The sequence below is a fragment of the Ambystoma mexicanum genome, chromosome 13, assembly GCF_040938575.1.
Source record: "Ambystoma mexicanum isolate Mex_15411 chromosome 13, UKY_AmexF1_1, whole genome shotgun sequence".
In the NCBI taxonomy this organism is placed as follows: Eukaryota; Metazoa; Chordata; class Amphibia; order Caudata; family Ambystomatidae; genus Ambystoma; species Ambystoma mexicanum.
Genome location: NC_090938.1, coordinates 192,297,301 through 192,315,372, shown reverse-complemented (window position 1 = coordinate 192,315,372; position 18,072 = coordinate 192,297,301). Strand labels below are relative to the sequence as shown.

General features: G+C 45.8%; 1 protein-coding gene across 1 annotated transcript in view; it reads right to left on the bottom strand.

Moving 5' to 3' along the window:
- Positions 1–18,072, bottom strand: part of LGR6 (leucine rich repeat containing G protein-coupled receptor 6) — a 571,666-nt gene that overhangs the window by 99,551 nt on the left and 454,043 nt on the right. Inside the window, exon 5 of the mRNA XM_069633599.1 lies at positions 9,571–9,786. Within this exon, the coding sequence (XP_069489700.1) occupies positions 9,571–9,786 (216 nt within the window). The remainder of the gene's footprint in view (positions 1–9,570; positions 9,787–18,072) is intronic.

Genomic DNA, 18,072 nt, shown 5'->3' with positions numbered 1-18,072 from the left:
ATCAACCAAGTTCACTTTAAATAATAATGACTTTGTTGATGCACGTTCTGCTCCTGTCTGGTGACAGCGTTCCATACAGCGCTGCGATCATTGTTTTCAACAAGATGTGTCTGAGATCTGTAAGGATAATTATAGAGAAATAACAGCCTGACTGAAGAAAGGGCCGTTACGGAGAGGGTGCCTACCGGTATAGGAGCTGATTATTGTCATTAGCAAACTGGCAAAACTAAAGAGGTTTGCTCAAGGAACGCAAAAGTGCTTCCCAACCAAAAGAACTACAAAAAAGATGGACACCATGAAAAGAGCAAAGAACACGCTACAGAGAACACCTTTTCTCTTTCTATTGTGGACATCGTTCCACGTAGGAGGCCGTGGATGGGAGGGATGGGAGAAATAGTGGACTTTATTGATAATACCCTGTGTGCAAATTAAGCACGGTGTAGCAAAGGAATTCTCTTTTTCAGGTCCTGTCCACTTTAAACATCGTTTTATGCTCTCTAAGACACAGACACGACTACAACTCTGAGGTTCAGCTGGAAGCTTCAAAACAGGTTGTTTCCAGAATAATTTTCTCTGCTCAGCGGCCCTGCGGTGACGTATCACACGAATAATATGCACTTTATAAATTGGTTTAATATTTTCAAATCTGCACGTTATTTCTATAATCTGGGGAGATTGCTCATTAGAAGTCTGCATTTTCTGCAGGAAAAATCTGCCCTGCATATATGGACCGTCTCTACTGATTAGTAAAATTGTGTCGGCCTCCAGTTTGTGCACAATGAATATACATGAAAAAGTTACTGTACACACATATCAGGAGAGAGACTGTTTTCTTTTTATAATTCAGGTTTTGTATGGGCAGAACAAATATATTTTGTTTCATTTCAAGTGTGGGTCGGTTTACCATGCCACATTATAGTTTGGTAAGTTTTTGTGCTTCAAAACCTCCGCTGTGGCAGGGAATTGCCTTGATGCCACTTAGGGTGCCATGATGTGTATGAATAATGTAAGGTGGGCATCTTCTTTTTTACTCCAGTTGTTTCCTGGGTGACATTCTGAAATGGCATTAGACACTCCCCTCTGTTTTAGTTAAAGCACGTGGAATTCACAGAACGGCATTCCCAATAACATTTTTAGCTAAATGAGACAACTATGGCATTTAAACTATGACTGTGAGACCAAAATAAGGGAATAATTGAGACCCAAATGAGAAATGGGGATGGAGTCTTAATGAATTATGTTTTTTACACTCAAATGATGTGTGTTATAGGTCCCATGGTTGGCAATTTCCAGTTTACTTGATGGGTAGTTAGGGTGTAAGAGGGCTACAACTTTAGTCTTGATCAATTATCACGTTTTTAAATCAAACTGGTGTGACTTTTGAGGTTTAATGATGCAACATGTTGGGGCAGAAATGCAGATGACCGAGTTTCATCGTAAAATATTCTAAATAAAGCCAGCAAAGAGGAACATTTATTAGGTAGCTTTTGCACAGTTCTAAATCTCTGTATGGGGCTGTACAAAGTCCTTCTTTGCCCAATCCTTAGATGATGCCACTTGAGCTCATACATTCCATAAAAAGCAGAAATGTTGTAATTTTTCAATTTCCCTGATGCCAAAATGCATACCAGTTCATAATATCATTCACAAGATCTTCTACATGGTTCTTTTGGGATTGCTATAATCATTTAAAATTTGAGTTCTGATAGTTGATGATGTGCTTGCAAGAAATGTCCGACTGCAGGCGATTTTCTGTTTGTATTGTAAACGTCTTGCTTATATTCTCCAAATAACCCCTTTATAGGTTATATCAGTTTTCCAAAAAAATCTTTCCCACAGGGACATTTAATGATGTAAACTGTGTAGTTTGTGACATACACTTGTGGGAGATCGAGAAAAGAGTATATGATGCAGTAAAGCATTTTGGATTTGCAGTCCACAAAGTGTGTACCCCAGTGGCATAAATGAGGATTGGAATTTGTGCTCATCTGTCATGAATTTAGATGATAAATCATGGTTATTTTGAAAGAATCAAATAAATGTTTGTAACAATGTTTATGTAGATAACCAATTAATATGATTGGATAAATATCATAAATGGTCATACCGTGAATCAGGAGGCATAATCATGCAAATGTAATGTTAATAATCATGTTATTTCAGATTTGCAAAATGTAAATAGTAGAAAGAGTATCATGAACTTGGAAATTATGTTGTAGTGGAATTCTGGGGGAGTCTATGTTTCTTAAGATTTGTTTCAAATTCAAGGTAATCAGACCTCCAATGAAACATTTCATTGATAATCAAGGATAGATTTTTAGTATTTTCTTTAATGTCGGTAAAATAATATTATTTCATTTAAAATCCTGTTTTTTTAATAATAGCCACAGTCGATGATAACTAAAAGGATTTGCTTTCTTGTGTTCAATGATGGACAACTGGATTAGCCACCAAATAGATTATAAACACACAGACTTGCAAGTCTGTTTTTAGCATTTACTGAATGCAGAACATATAATAAAAACGAATGTCAACCACTGTATGGGCAACATATCAATGCCAGATTGCCATACCCAGAACAAGAAGCACAACCACATAGAATGCTTTGAATTTTTCTTAATAGGCATGGTATGTTATGAGCTGCTTTTTTTGTTTGGTTTGTACACAAATGCAGTGAGGAGTCCCAGATGTCTGGTATAATTGGTACGAAACAGTGTTTTTCAGTTCACAAAAATGTCCTTTTAAACGGTACACAATGGTTAACAATCTGATCTTAACTCCTAACTTTTAGCCTCAACAGTTCAGGAGTGTATCTGTTTGTCTGTCCCTCACTTGTGCATGTTTGTCAGAGACAGCCTTTTGCAGACAGGCTCAATGTCGGTTGATCATCGTCAAGAATTTGCACTGACAACTTGACGGGGTTGGCTCATGCCGAGTTATTTCTTCTTTATTGCTAACATGTGCAGCAACAACGTTTTGAAAACGTTTTGTGGTTAGTTGACAAGTATTTTTTTTATAAAACAAGCCAAAGCTCCTTCACTGGTTGCCAACACCTCATAGCTCTGTTGACCTCAACATAGCCCTTGATACCGTCATCTCAGCGCCACCGGCGTTGCTTGGCTAATATAATGTACTGCTCACCACCACTCTTGGGGAGGATTAGGTCACATGTAATAAGAAGCAAATGTCTTTTTGTCCACTTACAGAGGTGATTAGTCCAGTTTGGGTGTTTTGTTTCACAGATGTAGTGAAATTTCTGGTGGATGTGACCGTGATGCTCTGAGAAGAACTGCACTGTGCCAAGTTGAGCGTGAAAACCCATTGTACACTGGGCAGGGCATCATTAGTATCATTTATCTCCAAATGGGATGGGGGTCTCTGATCCGGTACCTGCTAAAAGCCCAAGAAGACGGCAAACGAGATTAAATTGATACCCTCCTTCTCCCAACACATGTTGCACAGCACTGCGCAGGACTGCCATTGTAACACTGTTCTTTGGATAGGCCCGTATGATGCCATGCATTGCACCAACCTGACTATGTTATTACACTAGGGCAAGAGTTTGCTATCTGCGACTATCCAGATGTTTTGGACTGCGACTCCCATGATCCCTCACCATTGACAAAGCTGGATAGAGCAGATAGCAGTTGTAGTCCAAAAACATCTGGAAAGCCAAAGGTTACCCTTGCACTAAGGCAATAAGGTCAGATATTCAGACGTGTGGTGGAGTATTCTCCAATTCTGAAGGAAGAGTGGCCAGCTTCAGGCTCTTGGGTGGATATCAGCATTTTGGGCCGAAAAGGATGAGCCTCCTCTAAATATTGGGAGAGTTGGTCAGTATGGCACTGATAGCAGTACTGGCACCTTGCTGGGAAGATGAGGATGGGCTTAGGGTTTTTTTAGGCAGTGAATTCTGAAAATGTGGATTTGTTAATCCTCTTGATTTTTGTATCAAAATACAGTTCGTGGTTGTAAACGAAGCACTTTTGCCATCTCTTGAAGGCTACTTAATGCTTCTAATGCCGATAAAAGGCTTTTTTTTCGTTAAGCCCTCAGTGACATGCTTTTCGACCTTTGAGGTGTCCAAGAAGGATCCTGAACCGCTCACTCTCAGACGAGAGTGGCCTGAGCAGGGAACTGCAGCTTTTTTCCTTATTGCCAGATTGCTGCAGGAACTTGTAGTCACTTCTTTTTTTTGTTTTTGTTTTTTTTTTACCTTTTATTTTAACTTGCACAAACATAACCTCACGACATACATAACAGTATTATCTTCACCGTTACTCCGGATCATGTATATTGGGTACACTTTACCTACATTGTTGCAGTGCATCTAAGCTTTCTTTTGCTATACATTTATCGGACAGATATTGCTTGTATCTGCTCCATATGTCTCTGGGGCGATTGTGTATGGGTTCCTCACAGTCATTCGCCCAAGTCATATCCTTTTCCCAGTCGTCTTTCGTTGGTGGTACTGTACATTTCCATTGCATCAATATTGTCTGCTTCGCTAGTCACGTCTTCTTAGTAGATGGTACATTAAGAAACAACAGACTCATTATTGGTCAATTTGAGCATTCCGGCAGGGAATTGTCCTCATCATTGGTGAATTTGTATTTTTGTCTTTTTGTGCGCTGTGTACATGCTTGTCACCTTTATTTCCACTTTAGCTTTCTGAATACTGATTCGGTAGTGATCAAGACATTCTGTTGTGGCAAGAGCTGCTTGAGGAAGAACGAAGATGGAAAGACATTCATATCAACCTATATTTCCAGTTAATGGATCATTGATAATAAGTGATTTGAGAGAGTCACTTTCCAATCTCTTTATGATGCACAGGGATTTATTTTGTTGCCATCTTATTTATAGACAATGGGTCTCATTAGAAGTATGGCGGAAACCAATTGTGGTAAAGAATGAGTCACTCCATTTCATTTTGAGGTTGGAGGCAAGTTTGAAGACATTTCTCAGTAGATGGTTTGGGGTATTTTGTCTGTGGCAGAATTAACACTGATGGGAATTCTCCCGATTCCCATAGGCGTCCTGTAGACTCTATAATCGGGGTGCAGCAAATATATGCAATTTCGGGGATTTACTTCCAGCTACACTGGCAGAACAGCAATCAAGTATGATAGCATGAACACAAGTACATTTGCCAAAATCGTAATGAGACCCAATTTGTAAAGTCCATGATAGAAAAATAAAGTGCATTTTTGTATTTTTGTTTTGTGTGTGCCGTACAAAAAAACATGCGGAAATGTGTTGAGGTGCCGTCACCAAATTCTTTTGTGAATACTACCATGTGTTACGTTGTCAGCAGCTTGCATGCAAATACTCCCGCAATATACGGAAATTAACCTTCTTCTGATGTCCAAACGAATGAGTATGCGGGAGTCGCAACCTCCAATCTACTGTTAGCAGAGAAGTGTGTATATTTCATAGAATGCCCCTGGGTGCCACGCTGGACGTTTCAATCGCAGGTCAATGTTGATAAAATGAATGCAATGTTAATGACAGAGCCCTCGTGGGTCACAATCTACTGAGTAGTCGTTGTCAGGCTACATTTTGGGCATGTGTTATGTTCTCATAGAGTAAAGCGAAACGTTAATACAAATAGTCTTTGGATTATTCCATTATGCATTTTTTTTAAAAAAAAATTGAGAAATCAACATCAACCCGAGGAGTTGCTAAAATGCCAGGGACTGCTTGGATGTTTTCTAGAGTCTCATAGAGCAACATACTGTGTTAATGTAAAAGTTCTGGACGAGCAAAATTGCATGAGAAGTCGCTGTTAAGTTACTGCTTCGACAGTTGTTACATGTACATGGTCTCGGAAGGATAGCTCAGGGGCAACGTGCTCGCCTTGGAAGCAAGACGACGTGACAATTACATAATCAAAGAGTAATATGCAATGTTCATGAAAATGTCTTGTTATCAAAATCAAATTCTGTAGTCTACGCAAACAATTGCTATATGCTCATAGAGCAGTGGTCTTCAAACCTTTTTGGCCGGGCCCCCCTGAGCAAAATTTGGGCAGATCGGGATCTCCCAGAAAGGCCAAATGGACAGTATGTATTGCGCGCCGTCACCTGCTCCCATCACAGTCACTGGGCTCCCTCATCCCACTCCTACCCGGTCTCTCCCCACCCCATACCACAATCACATGCTTAGGGCTCTCCCCACTCTGCTCCCACCACTATCCCATGGTTCCCGCCCATTGTGCTCCCACCATAGTCCCTGCGTTTCCTCCATCCCATTCCCAACACAGTCTGAGGGCCAGTGGCGGCTGGTGATTTTTTTTAAGTCGAGGGGCATAACTATTTCCCCCAAAAATGCCATAGCGACTGCGCACAGTGAGGGAGCCCGAACCAATAAAGTGGGTTCGGGGAGGTTTCCCCCTGTGAATTTTTTTAAAATAATGGGTAAAAATGTTGCATTGTAGAACATACTTTTAACAAAAAAAAAAGGGTAAATAGCCAAACAGTTTGCATTTGGTGCTGGGGGGCCCAGGGGGCAGGCATGCCATTTATTACTGGGCATCTATGATAGATGTCCAGTAAAAGGATACCATCCCTTTCCCCTGGGCCCCACTGGACCTAACACAATCAACATGATTATGTGTGTATGCAAGGCGCTGCACATTCATACAGCAATCACTCTATCATTCACACGAGCATCCATCACCATACACCCACTCATAACATAAGCATACACGCATCCATACACATGTTTAAATAAAAACAATGAGCATAAACGTACCTTCTGCATTGGCCTGCGTGTGGGTGCTGGAACGCCCTGCTCCAGGCTGCTCTGTCCATATGTGCGAGGAGGCGCAGGAGCTCCCCCTCGGACATACAGACATGCAGTGCCCCAGCCAGCATTTCCAATGAGCTATGCAATGCTGGCGAAGCAAAATGCCCCAGCACTTGCATGGCTCAGTGAGCATGTGCGGCTGGGGAACAACACTGAATTGTCAAAGGGAAACACTGTTTCCCTTTGACAGTTCAGCCAGCCCAGGAGCACTCCATCAGCTGGAAAAAGCAGCTGAGGGAGTGCTCACTGTTTCACTGGGCTGGCTCCTTAGCTCCTCCATAATGGGGGAGGGTCCACTGGGTGGGCGCACCCTCGCCATTATGGATGAGCCGCCAGGCTCGGGCTGGCCTATAGGGCAATGCCTGTACCAAAAATGTAAAATGCTAGTGTGGGCCAGTCAAAATGGGTCACCATTTTGGCCAATGTGGACCAGTTTGAAGAGTTACTTAACTATGCAGTTAGTAATTTTGACCATTGTTGCTGAATATATAACATTTTACTTACATTTTAACCCAAAGCACCCCCTTGGGTACTATTGAAACAGTAGGCCTCATTACAACCGTGGCGGTAGCTGGGCTGGTAAAACCAGCACGGCTGCTGCCGGAGTTGCATCCGGGTCCGGCACCCGCGAATGGGCAATTACCGGGTCATGCCGAGTTAGGCAGACCTGATAATTGCCCTTTTGCGGGTGCCGGTACCGGTAGATACCCATTCCCGTTGAGCCCCACAGGGCTCAACGGGAATGGGGAGCCCGGATGCACCGGCACTGTGAATAACGGTGCCGGTGCATCTGACGTGCTGTGCTTGCGGGTGCTGCTCGGCCTGCCAGGTCAGACCTGGCGGGCTGTCATGCACCCGCAAGCACAACTGTGGCGGTACGGCAGCAACGGTGCCGGTAGCTTACCGGCACCGTTGTTAACGTACCGCCATAGTTGTAATGAGGCCCAGTCTGTGTCTAAAGGAATGAATATCCATTTACAACTGTGGGCCACTTTTTCATTGTTGCCTGAGACAGTTTCATGCTACAGCCCAACCATCAGAGCCACCCCTGCCCATTTCTTCCAATCTAAAAAAAATAAAAAAATATATATTTTTTCATATTTCATGCTGAGCTCTCAGGGCCCCCCAGGGATGCACCTGCGGACCCCTGGGGGGGTCGCGCCCCACAGTTTGAATACCGCTGCCATAGAGTAACGTGCAGTGAAAATTTACAGGGGATACAAATTGACCTAAGTAGCCATCTTTAGCGTACCGCTGGACGTTGTTACGTTTCCCTTGAGTATTATGTGATGTTAACAGAATTGCTATGGGAATCAAAAACCTCCTGAGTAGTCGGTGTTAGGGTTTACATTTGCACTGAGTGATATGCAATGATAAGGAATATGCTCTGCCTAGCAATATAAACCCGAACTGGAGTAACAGGAAATATTAATGAAATTGTTCTGGTGATCAAAATCAATATGAAGTCATCCCTGTTATGTCACTGCCTGGGCAGTTGTTATGTTTTCATAGAGTAACATGCTCCGTTAATTAAATTTCTCAGGGGATTAAAGTCAATAAAGATGTGTGCTACGAGGTTGACAAGAGAAAGTGTGAGGGAAGTCAATTCATTATGTGTCCAGCTAGGCCACATTTTTCTCATGGGGGATAGCTGCATTCTAATGGAAGAGATGCTGTGCAATATGTTGTTGTGAATGCAGTATGGTTGCAGATGTGTGTGGGTGAGTGGCCTTGCCTTCCACTTTCTTCCATGAGTATGGAGTGTGATACTTACTGGTCTGCTTTTGCTGACTTCCTAGTTTCGTAATTGCAGCACAGACTTTAAAACTTAATAAGCAGTGGCTAACTTGAAAGTCTCGCTAACTTTTTTTCTGTAGTGACTAATTCAGATATCCTTCTAGATATTAACAAGCAGTGGCTAACTTGAAAGTCAAGCTCACTTAGGGCATAGTGGCTAATTCAGACATCCAGCTAGAAATTAACAAGCAGTGGCTTACTTGAAAGTCAAGCTCACTTAGGGCATAGTGGCTAATTCAGACATCCAGCTAGAAATTAACAAGCAGTGGCTAACTTGAAAGTCTCGCTATCTTTGGGTGCAGTGGCTAATTCAATATCCATCTGAAAGTTAGCAGGTAGTGGCTAACTTAAAGGTCTTGCTAACTTTAGGCAATGTGGCTAACTCAGATGTGCAGCTAAAACTTCACAAGCAGTGGCTAGTTTGAATGTCTCGCTAACTTTCCGATATCCAGTTAAAATTCACAGGCAGTGGCTAACTTGAAAGTCTTGCTAAGTTTGGTTGCAGTGGCTAACTCGGGTATCCAGCTAAAAATGAACAAGCAGTGGCTAATTTGAACGTCTTGCTAGAACTTAAGAACAGTGACTAGCTCAGATATCAAGTCAAAGTTGTGACAGTGGATACCTCATCTATATAGCTGAATTAAAACATTGGCAGTAATTAGATGGAGGGGATGAACCAAGAAACAGTACTTTAAATGTCACACATGTAATGAATTTGTATCACCACAAATGTCAGTGGAGTCAGGATTATAGCAGCCCCGGGAAAGCATTACAGCGGAATACTAAGGTGCGACTCAGATCAACACTGGTATCATGGCGACCAGGAATAAAGAGTTGGACGCTCATGTTAGTGCTTGAATCCCACCCATCTTTTCCCATGTCCTACACTCGATCCATTCTTGGTTTACTATGTATAAGAGAAACCTTAAAAGTCAAAAAAGGTGACAAGGGAAGCCATCTTACAGAACCACGAGGCTTGTGAGGTTTTGGAAGGCGTAGTCCGTTATGTGCTCAATCTGGTTGAGAGCCAGAGTCATGGCTTGCAGGGCGGGAAGGTTGTTCAGAGCCCGGACAGGAATCGCGTCCAGCCCATTATCGTCCAGCCAGAGGTGGCGTAGGGAGCGCAGCCCTTCGAAGCTCCTCTCCGGCACCACAGAGATCAGGTTGGCATCTAGGCGTCTGGAAAGAGAAGAGAGTGGGAGAGAACATTAGGCAGATTAGGGCAACATTGGTGGTACACAGCTTCCATGCTGGAATTAATACTAGGATAAATCTGACTCGAATGGTCACCTTGACAAGGGTATGAGTTACAGTGGGCAATGACTTATATTGGATTGAGATTACCAAATGCAAACACTGCCATGCTCTCTTAGTAATTTCTACAATGAGTGCAATACTCACTAATAACAGACAGTCTATAAAACATACACTTTGCCAGTGCTGCCATCAGTAAAGGATGTACCCACCTTTAACAGAGATAGAAATAATCAGACTGAGTGCTCATGGTGACAGCACTGAAGAGAGCACTCACTGATTCCACCTACAATCAAGATTTCATAACCACTAATAACAGTCTCAGCCATTATCAGTATAGTCAGACTTGCACTCCTATTCTCAGGTAGTATGCAAAATCGCATACTACCATCTCGAACAGCATACGTCACTGATGTGTCACCAGTGCTCAGCAGTATGATCTGTACGGTTGCATGATGTATGGTCCGAGGGCGGGTTTGCAGAATCTGGCTTTCCGGGTCCATCTTTTAATGATGTGTCCATGAATCATGATGCCTCCTGGCAGGACAGTCAGTGCTGGGGATTTCTCCCTGACCCCCATGGAGACCCCCCCTGTAAGTGCTGGGGACCTCCACACCCTACTATAGAGGCCTCCTATATGTGTAGGAGACACCATGAAAACTCTGGTTTTCTGTGCCCCAGCCCATCCCTTGAGAACCATGTCTTCCCTCGAGTGTGGTTAACGCCCACTCCACTGTGCCCTGCTCCCATCAACTCACACCTACCTACACCTTACCTGCACTATCTCACTACAATAACCTCCTCCAAAGGCCGACATGCATGCATGATCCGCCCACCACATTGCCTTATCTTCCCACAGTGCTTCCCAACCGTATTTTGCTACTGTTATCCACTGCCATGCCGTATTTTGCTATGTTCTCCACTGCCATACTTACTTGCTTGTCTTCCCTTAGGGTCCAGGGTGTGGGATTCCCAACTGTATTTTGCTACTATTCTCCACTGCCATTCTTGCTTTTCTTCCCTTAGTGTCTGGGGTGTGGGTTTCCCAACTGTATTTTAGTACTGTTTTCCACTGCCATTTTTGCTTTTCTTCCCTAAGTGTCAGGGGCGTAGGTTTCCCAACTGTATTTTGCTACTGTTTTCCACTGCCATACTTGCTTTTCTTCCCTTAGGGTCGAGGGCGTGGTTTTCCCAACTGTATTTTGGTAATGTTTTCCACTGCCATACTTGCTTTTCTTCCCTTAGGATCCAGGGCATGTGTTTCCCAACTGTATGTTGCCACTGTTCTCCACTGCCCTACTTGAATACTAGGAAAAATAACCGTATCCCGCACCGGCGCGCCCCACTCACCTGCATAGCTCTCAATAAACACTTCTCGTTCACATAATCTGGACCATCCCACTATCCCACTATCCTACTCCCCTGACGATTTGTCAGGGCACCAATTCTCTCCCCTGATAACTACAGGCTGTGGCTAGGGTCCTAGCCAGTACCTACCCATCTTTGTGCTGGCTAAAAATGCACACACGCATTTCAGAAATCCTTCTTCACCTCTTACATCTCTGAATACGGTTTTCCAAATGGCGCTCTACCCCACAGCGCTTTGAGGCCATACCGATGGTGGTAGGAGCTATACCAGTGACATCTCCCATAACATGAGCTAAAAGAGACTGTGCGCCATTCTAAAGGCGGCTGTCTGGCAATGGGCTTCAGTAAAGAGAGGCTAAACCACCATGGTTGCTATTTTATACATAGGCAAACACTGCTATGCCAGGAAAGTTTACTTAGAAAACACAGCGACCTGCTCCATCTCTGGAGTGTGTTAGGGAGGTACACGCCACTTATGTGTATGATTTTACCCATAAAACACTGCTGAAATGGGCGAATTGAGCTATACGTCACTTCCGCCCTCACTCTTGTGATCTGTATGTGATCTGCAGGTCTAAAGGCCCGATCTCAAAGGGCCGACTCAGCCTTTCCCCTCACATCAGAGGAGTAGCCAGTATTGTCTAACCAGTGGGACCTCACGGTAATGTAGCTGGGTCCACATCTGTGACATTTTACCACCTGTAAATGCCCACACAGCGCTGCAGAGCGGGCATGTACAGATTCAGGGTGGGCCTTGCCCGTGCAGGCCCTACCCTGTCTACGCCTCTGCCCCACATTGATGAAATGAGTGCCCATTTAGGCTGGGTAGTAATGAAGATACATTTCAATGTTCTTTGTAAAGTTGCTTAGATCAGAGTGAAGCACTACGTGACGAACGCGAGTCCTAAGGTGCTAGGAGTCTTAAATGGTCCAAACATGTAAAAAATACACCAACAATGGTGATTATTAACCCCCTTAAGGGATTAGCCATGTACATATGGCAAACGGTTGCAGTGATTGCGACCGGTGCATGTAAGGAATAGATCCTATAGGGCCAATCAGAATCATCTGTGAATATAATGTACCCCATAGAGATCTTTCTTTTAAGATGAGGTTAGGGCCCGAGACACATTTCGACCTTCCACCAAAATCTCATACACCTTGAAGTCCCCCGTGAGCTGTATTCACTGGCCCCCGCACGAGGGCATGTCACGTAGATGCCAACATTAAATCTGTTTCTTACACACCATTTACTGCGCCATAGGAAATTTGGTGACAAAAGAGACGTTTAGGTTCTATGAATTTGAAGACACACATCTGTTGGAGTGATTCAGCATACATTTAATAGTGACCCTTTCTGATTACTCTGTCTTTTTCAAATCAGGGCATATCGTTGTTTATTCCCAAACTATAGCAACCGACGTGAGACGCGCACAAACACAACATTTTCAGCCACTACGCAATGCGAATCAGTTTAGGAATAAACAACGATATGCCCTGATTTGAAAAAGACACAGAGTTGTGTCGAAACACGTGTAATCAGAAAGTGCCACTATTAAACTTATGCTGAATCACTCCCAAAGATGTGTGTCTTCAAATTCCTAGAACCTAAACGTCTCTTTTGTCACCAAATTTCCTATGGCGCAGTAAATGGCGTGTAAGAAACACTTTTAAACTTGGTTCATTCAACGAAGTGGAGGAAATCTATGTTTTCGTTGGTTCCCACAACAATGCGACATTTTCTTTCTAAACTCATCAAAAGTCTGGTCAGGGTAGTCCTTCAGCTGATATCCTCAAAAAAGTTCCTCATAAAAAGACTTAAATGCCAACATTGCCACCCATGGAATGAGGGTTGTTCGTTCCTATTCACAGGCTCCCCCTGCCGAAGACCAAGGAAGCAATAGTGTAAACCGAGAAGGGCTGCCTCTGGAATGAGATGCACAAGGGCTGCCTCTGGAATGAGATGCACAAGGGATGACTCTGGAATAAGATGCACAAGAGCTGCCTCTGGAATGAGATGCACAAGGGCTGCCTCTGGAATGAGATGCACAAGGGCTGCCTCTGGAATGAGATGCACAAGAGCTGCCTCTGGAATGAGATGCACAAGGGCTGCCTCTGGAATGAGATGCACAAGGGCTGCCTCTGGAATGAGATGCACAAGGGCTGCCTCTGGAATGAGATGCACAAGGGCTGCCTCTGGAATGAGATGCACAAGAGCTGCCTCTGGAATGAGATGCACAAGGGCTGCCTCTGGAATGAGATGCACAAGGGCTGCCTCTGGAATGAGATGCACAAGGGCTGCCTCTGGAATGAGATGCACAAGGGATGACTCTGGAATAAGATGCACAAGAGCTGCCTCTGGAATGAGATGCACAAGGGCTGCCTCTGGAATGAGATGCACAAGGGCTGCCTCTGGAATGAGATGCACAAGAGCTGCCTCTGGAATGAGATGCACAAGGGCTGCCTCTGGAATGAGATGCACAAGGGATGACTCTGGAATAAGATGCACAAGGGCTGCCTCTGGAATGAGATGCACAAGGGATGCCTCAGGAATGAGATGCACAAGAGCTGCCTCTGGAATGAGATGCACAAGGGCTGCCTCTGGAATGAGATGCACAAGGGCTGCCTCTGGAATGAGATGCACAAGGGATGACTCTGGAATGAGATGCACAAGGAATGCCTATGGAATGAGATGCACAAGGGCTGGCTCTGGAATGAGATGCACAAGGGCTGCCTCTGGAATAAGATGCACAAGGGCTACCCCTGGAATAAGATGCACAAAGGATGCCTCTGGAATGAGATGCACAAGGGCTGCCTCTGGAATGAGATGCACAAGGGCTGCCTCTGGAATGAGATGCACAAGGGCTGCCTCTGGAATGAGATGCACAAGGGCTGCCTCTGGAATGAGATGCACAAGGGCTGCCTCTGGAATAAGATGCCCAAGGGCTGCCTCTGGAATAAGATGCACAATGGCTGCCTCTGGAATAGGATGCACAAGGGCTAACCCTGGAATGAGATGCACAAAGGCTGCCTCTGGAATGAGATGCACAAGGGCTGCCTCTGGAATATGATGCACAAGGGCTGCCTCTGGAATATGATGCACAAGGGCTGCCTCTGGAATATGATGCAAAAGGGCTGCCTCTGGAATAAGGTGCACAAGGGCTGCCTCTGGAATAAGGTGCACAAGGGCTGCCCCTGGAATAGCGTGCACAAGGGCTGCCCCTGGAATGAGATGCACAACGGCTGCCTCTGGAATGAGATGCACAAGGGCTGCCTCTGGAATGAGATGCACAAGGGCTGCCTCTGGAATGAGATGCACAAGGGCTGCTTCTGAAATACGATGCACAAGGGCTGCCTCTGGAATGAGATGCACAACGGCTGGCTCTGGAATGAGATGCACAACGGCTGGCTCTGGAATGAGATGCACAACGGCTGCCTCTGGAATGAGATGCACAAGGGCTGCCTCTGGAATGAGATGCACAAGGGCTGCCTCTGGAATAAGATGCACAAGGGATGCCTCTGGAATAAGATGCACAAGGGATGCCTCTGGAATAAGATGCACAAGGGATGCCTCTGGAATAAGATGCACAAGGGATGCCTCTGGAATAAGATGCACAAGGGCTGCCTCTGGAATAAGATGCACAAGGCATGCCTCTGGAATAAGATGCACAAGGGCTGCCTCTGGAATAAGATGCACAAGGGCTGCCTCTGGAATAAGATGCACAAGGGATGCGTCTGGAACGAGATGCACAAGGGATGCCTCTGGAACGAGATGCACAAGGGTTGCCTCTGGAACGAGATGCACAAGGGTTGCCTCTGGAACGAGATGCACAAGGGCTGCCTCTGGAACGAGATGCACAACGGCTGCCTCTGGAACGAGATGCACAACGTCTGCCTCTGGAACGAGATGCACAACGTCTGCCTCTGGAACTAGATGCACAACGGCTGGCTCTGGAACGAGATGCACAAGGGCTGCCTCTGGAACGAGATGCACAAGGGCTGCCTCTGGAATGAGATGCACAAGGGCTGCCTCTGGAATGAGATGCACAAGGGCTGCCTCTGGAATGAGATGCACAAGGGCTGCCTCTGGAATGAGATGCACAAGAGCTGCCTCTGGAATGAGATGCACAACGGCTGCCTCTGGAACGAGATGCACAACGTCTGCCTCTGGAACGAGATGCACAACGTCTGCCTCTGGAACGAGATGCACAAGGGCTGCTTCTGGAATAAGATGCACAAGGGATGACTCTGGAATAAGATGCACAAGGGATGACTCTGGAATAAGATGCACAAGGGATGCCTCTGGAATAAGATGCACAAGGGATGCCTCTGGAATAAGATGCACAAGGGATGCCTCTGGAATAAGATGCGCAAGAGCTGCCTCTGGAAAAAGATGCGCAATCACTGCCTCTGGAATATGATGCGCATGGGATGACTTTGGAATAAAATGCGCAAGGGCTGCCTCTGGAATAAGATGCGCAAGGGATGCGTCTGGAACAAGATGCGCAACGGTTGCCTCTGGAACGAGATGCGCAAGGGCTGCCTCTGGAACGAGATGCGCAAGGGCTGCCTCTGGAACGAGATGCGCAAGGGCTGCCTCTGGAACGAGATGCGCAAGGGCTGCCTCTTGAAACGAGATGCACAAGGGCTGCCTCTGGAACGAGATGCACAAGGGCTGCCTCTGGAACGAGATGCACAAGGGCTGCCTCTGGAACGAGATGCACAAGGGCTGACTCTGGAACGAGATGCACAAGGGCTGACTCTGGAATATGATGCACAAGTGCTGCCTCTGGAATGAGATGCACAAGGGCTGCCTCTGGAATAAGATGCACAAGGGCTGCCTCTGGAATGAGATGCACAAGGGCTGCCTCTGGAATAAGATGCACAAGTGCTGACTCTGGAATAAGATGCACAAGGGCTGCCTCTGGAATGAGATGCACAAGGGCTGCCTCTGGAATGAGATGCACAAGGGCTGCCTCTGGAATGAGATGCACAAGGGCTGCCTCTGGAATATGATGCACAAGGGCTGACTCTGGAATATGATGCACAAGGGATGACTCTGGAATAAGATGCACAAGGGATGACTCTGGAATAAGATGCACAAGGGATGACTCTGGAATAAGATGCACAAGGGATGACTCTGGAATACGATGCACAAGGGATGACTCTGGAATAAGATGCACAAGGGATGACTCTGGAATAAGATGCACAAGGGCTGCCTCTGGAATAGGATGCACAAGGGATGCCTCTGGAATAAGATGCACAAGGGCTGCCTCTGGAATAGGATGCACAAGGGATGACTCTGGTGGAATAAGGTGCACAAGGGCTGCCTGTGGAATAAGATCCACAAGAGATGCCCCTGGAATTAGATGGCCAATGGTTGCATCTGGAATTAGATGCGCAAGGGTTGCATCTGGAATAAGATGCGCAAGTATTGCATCTGGAATAAGATGCGCAAGGTCTGCCTCTGGAATAAGATGCAAAAGGGCTGCCTCTGGAATAAGATGTACAAGGGCTGCCTCTGGAATAAGATGCACGAGTGCTGCCTCTGGAATAAGATGCACGAGGGCTGCCTCTGGAATAAGATGCACAAGGGCTGCCTCTGGAATAAGATGCACGAGGGCTGCCTCTGGAATAAGATGCACAAGGGCTGCCTCTGGAATAAGATGCACCAGGGCTGTCTTTGGAATAAGGTGCACAAGGGCTGCCTCTAGAATCGGATGCATAGGGCTGCCTCTGGAATAAGATGTACAAGCGCTGCCTCTGGAATTAGATGCACAAGAGCTGCCTCTGGAATGAGATGCACAAGGGGTGCCTCTGGAATGAGATGCACAAGGGGTGCCTCTGGAATGAGATGCACAAGGGGTGCCTCTGGAATGAGATGCATAAGGGGTGCCTCTGGAATAAGATGCACAAGGGATGCCTCTGGAATGAGATGCACAAGGCCTGCCTCTGGAATGAGATGCACTGAAACACTTGTGTATAGGCACGTTATAAATGCCATATCATATCATAAGGGCTGCCTCTGGAATGCGATACACAAAGGCTGCCTCTGGAATAAGATGCACAAGGGCTGCCTCTGGAATGAGATGCACAAGGGCTGCCTCTAGAATAAGATGCACAAGAGCTGCCTCTAGAATAAGATGCACAGGGGCTGCCTCTAGAATAAGATGCACAGGGGGCTACCTCTGGAATGAGATGCACAAGGGCTGCCTCTGGAATGAGATGCACAAGGAGTGTCTCTGGAATAAGATGCACAAGGGATGCCTCTTGATAAAATGCACAAGCGATGCCCCTGGAATAAAATGCACAAGGGATGCCCCAGGAATGAGATGCACAAGGGCTGCCTCTGTAATGAGATGCACAAGGGCTGCCTCTGGAATGAGATGCACAAGGGCTGCCTCTGGAGTGAGATGCACAAAGGCTGCCTCTGGAATGAGATGCACAAAGGCTGCCTCTGGAACGAGATGCACAACGTCTTCCTCTGGAACGAGATGCACAACGTCTGCCTCTGGAACTAGATGCACAACGGCTGGCTCTGGAATGAGATGCACAAGGGCTGCTTCTGGAATAAGATGCACAAGGGATGACTCTGGAATAAGATGCACAAGGGATGCCTCTGGAATAAGATGCACAAGGGATGCCTCTGGAATAAGATGCACAAGGGATGCCTCTGGAATAAGATGCGCAAGAGCTGCCTCTGGAAAAAGATGCGCAAGAGCTGCCTCTGGAATAGGATGCGCAAGGGATGACTCTGGAATAAAATGCGCAAGGGCTGCCTCTGGAATAAGATGCGCAAGGGATGCGTCTGGAACAAGATGCGCAATGGTTGCCTCTGGAACG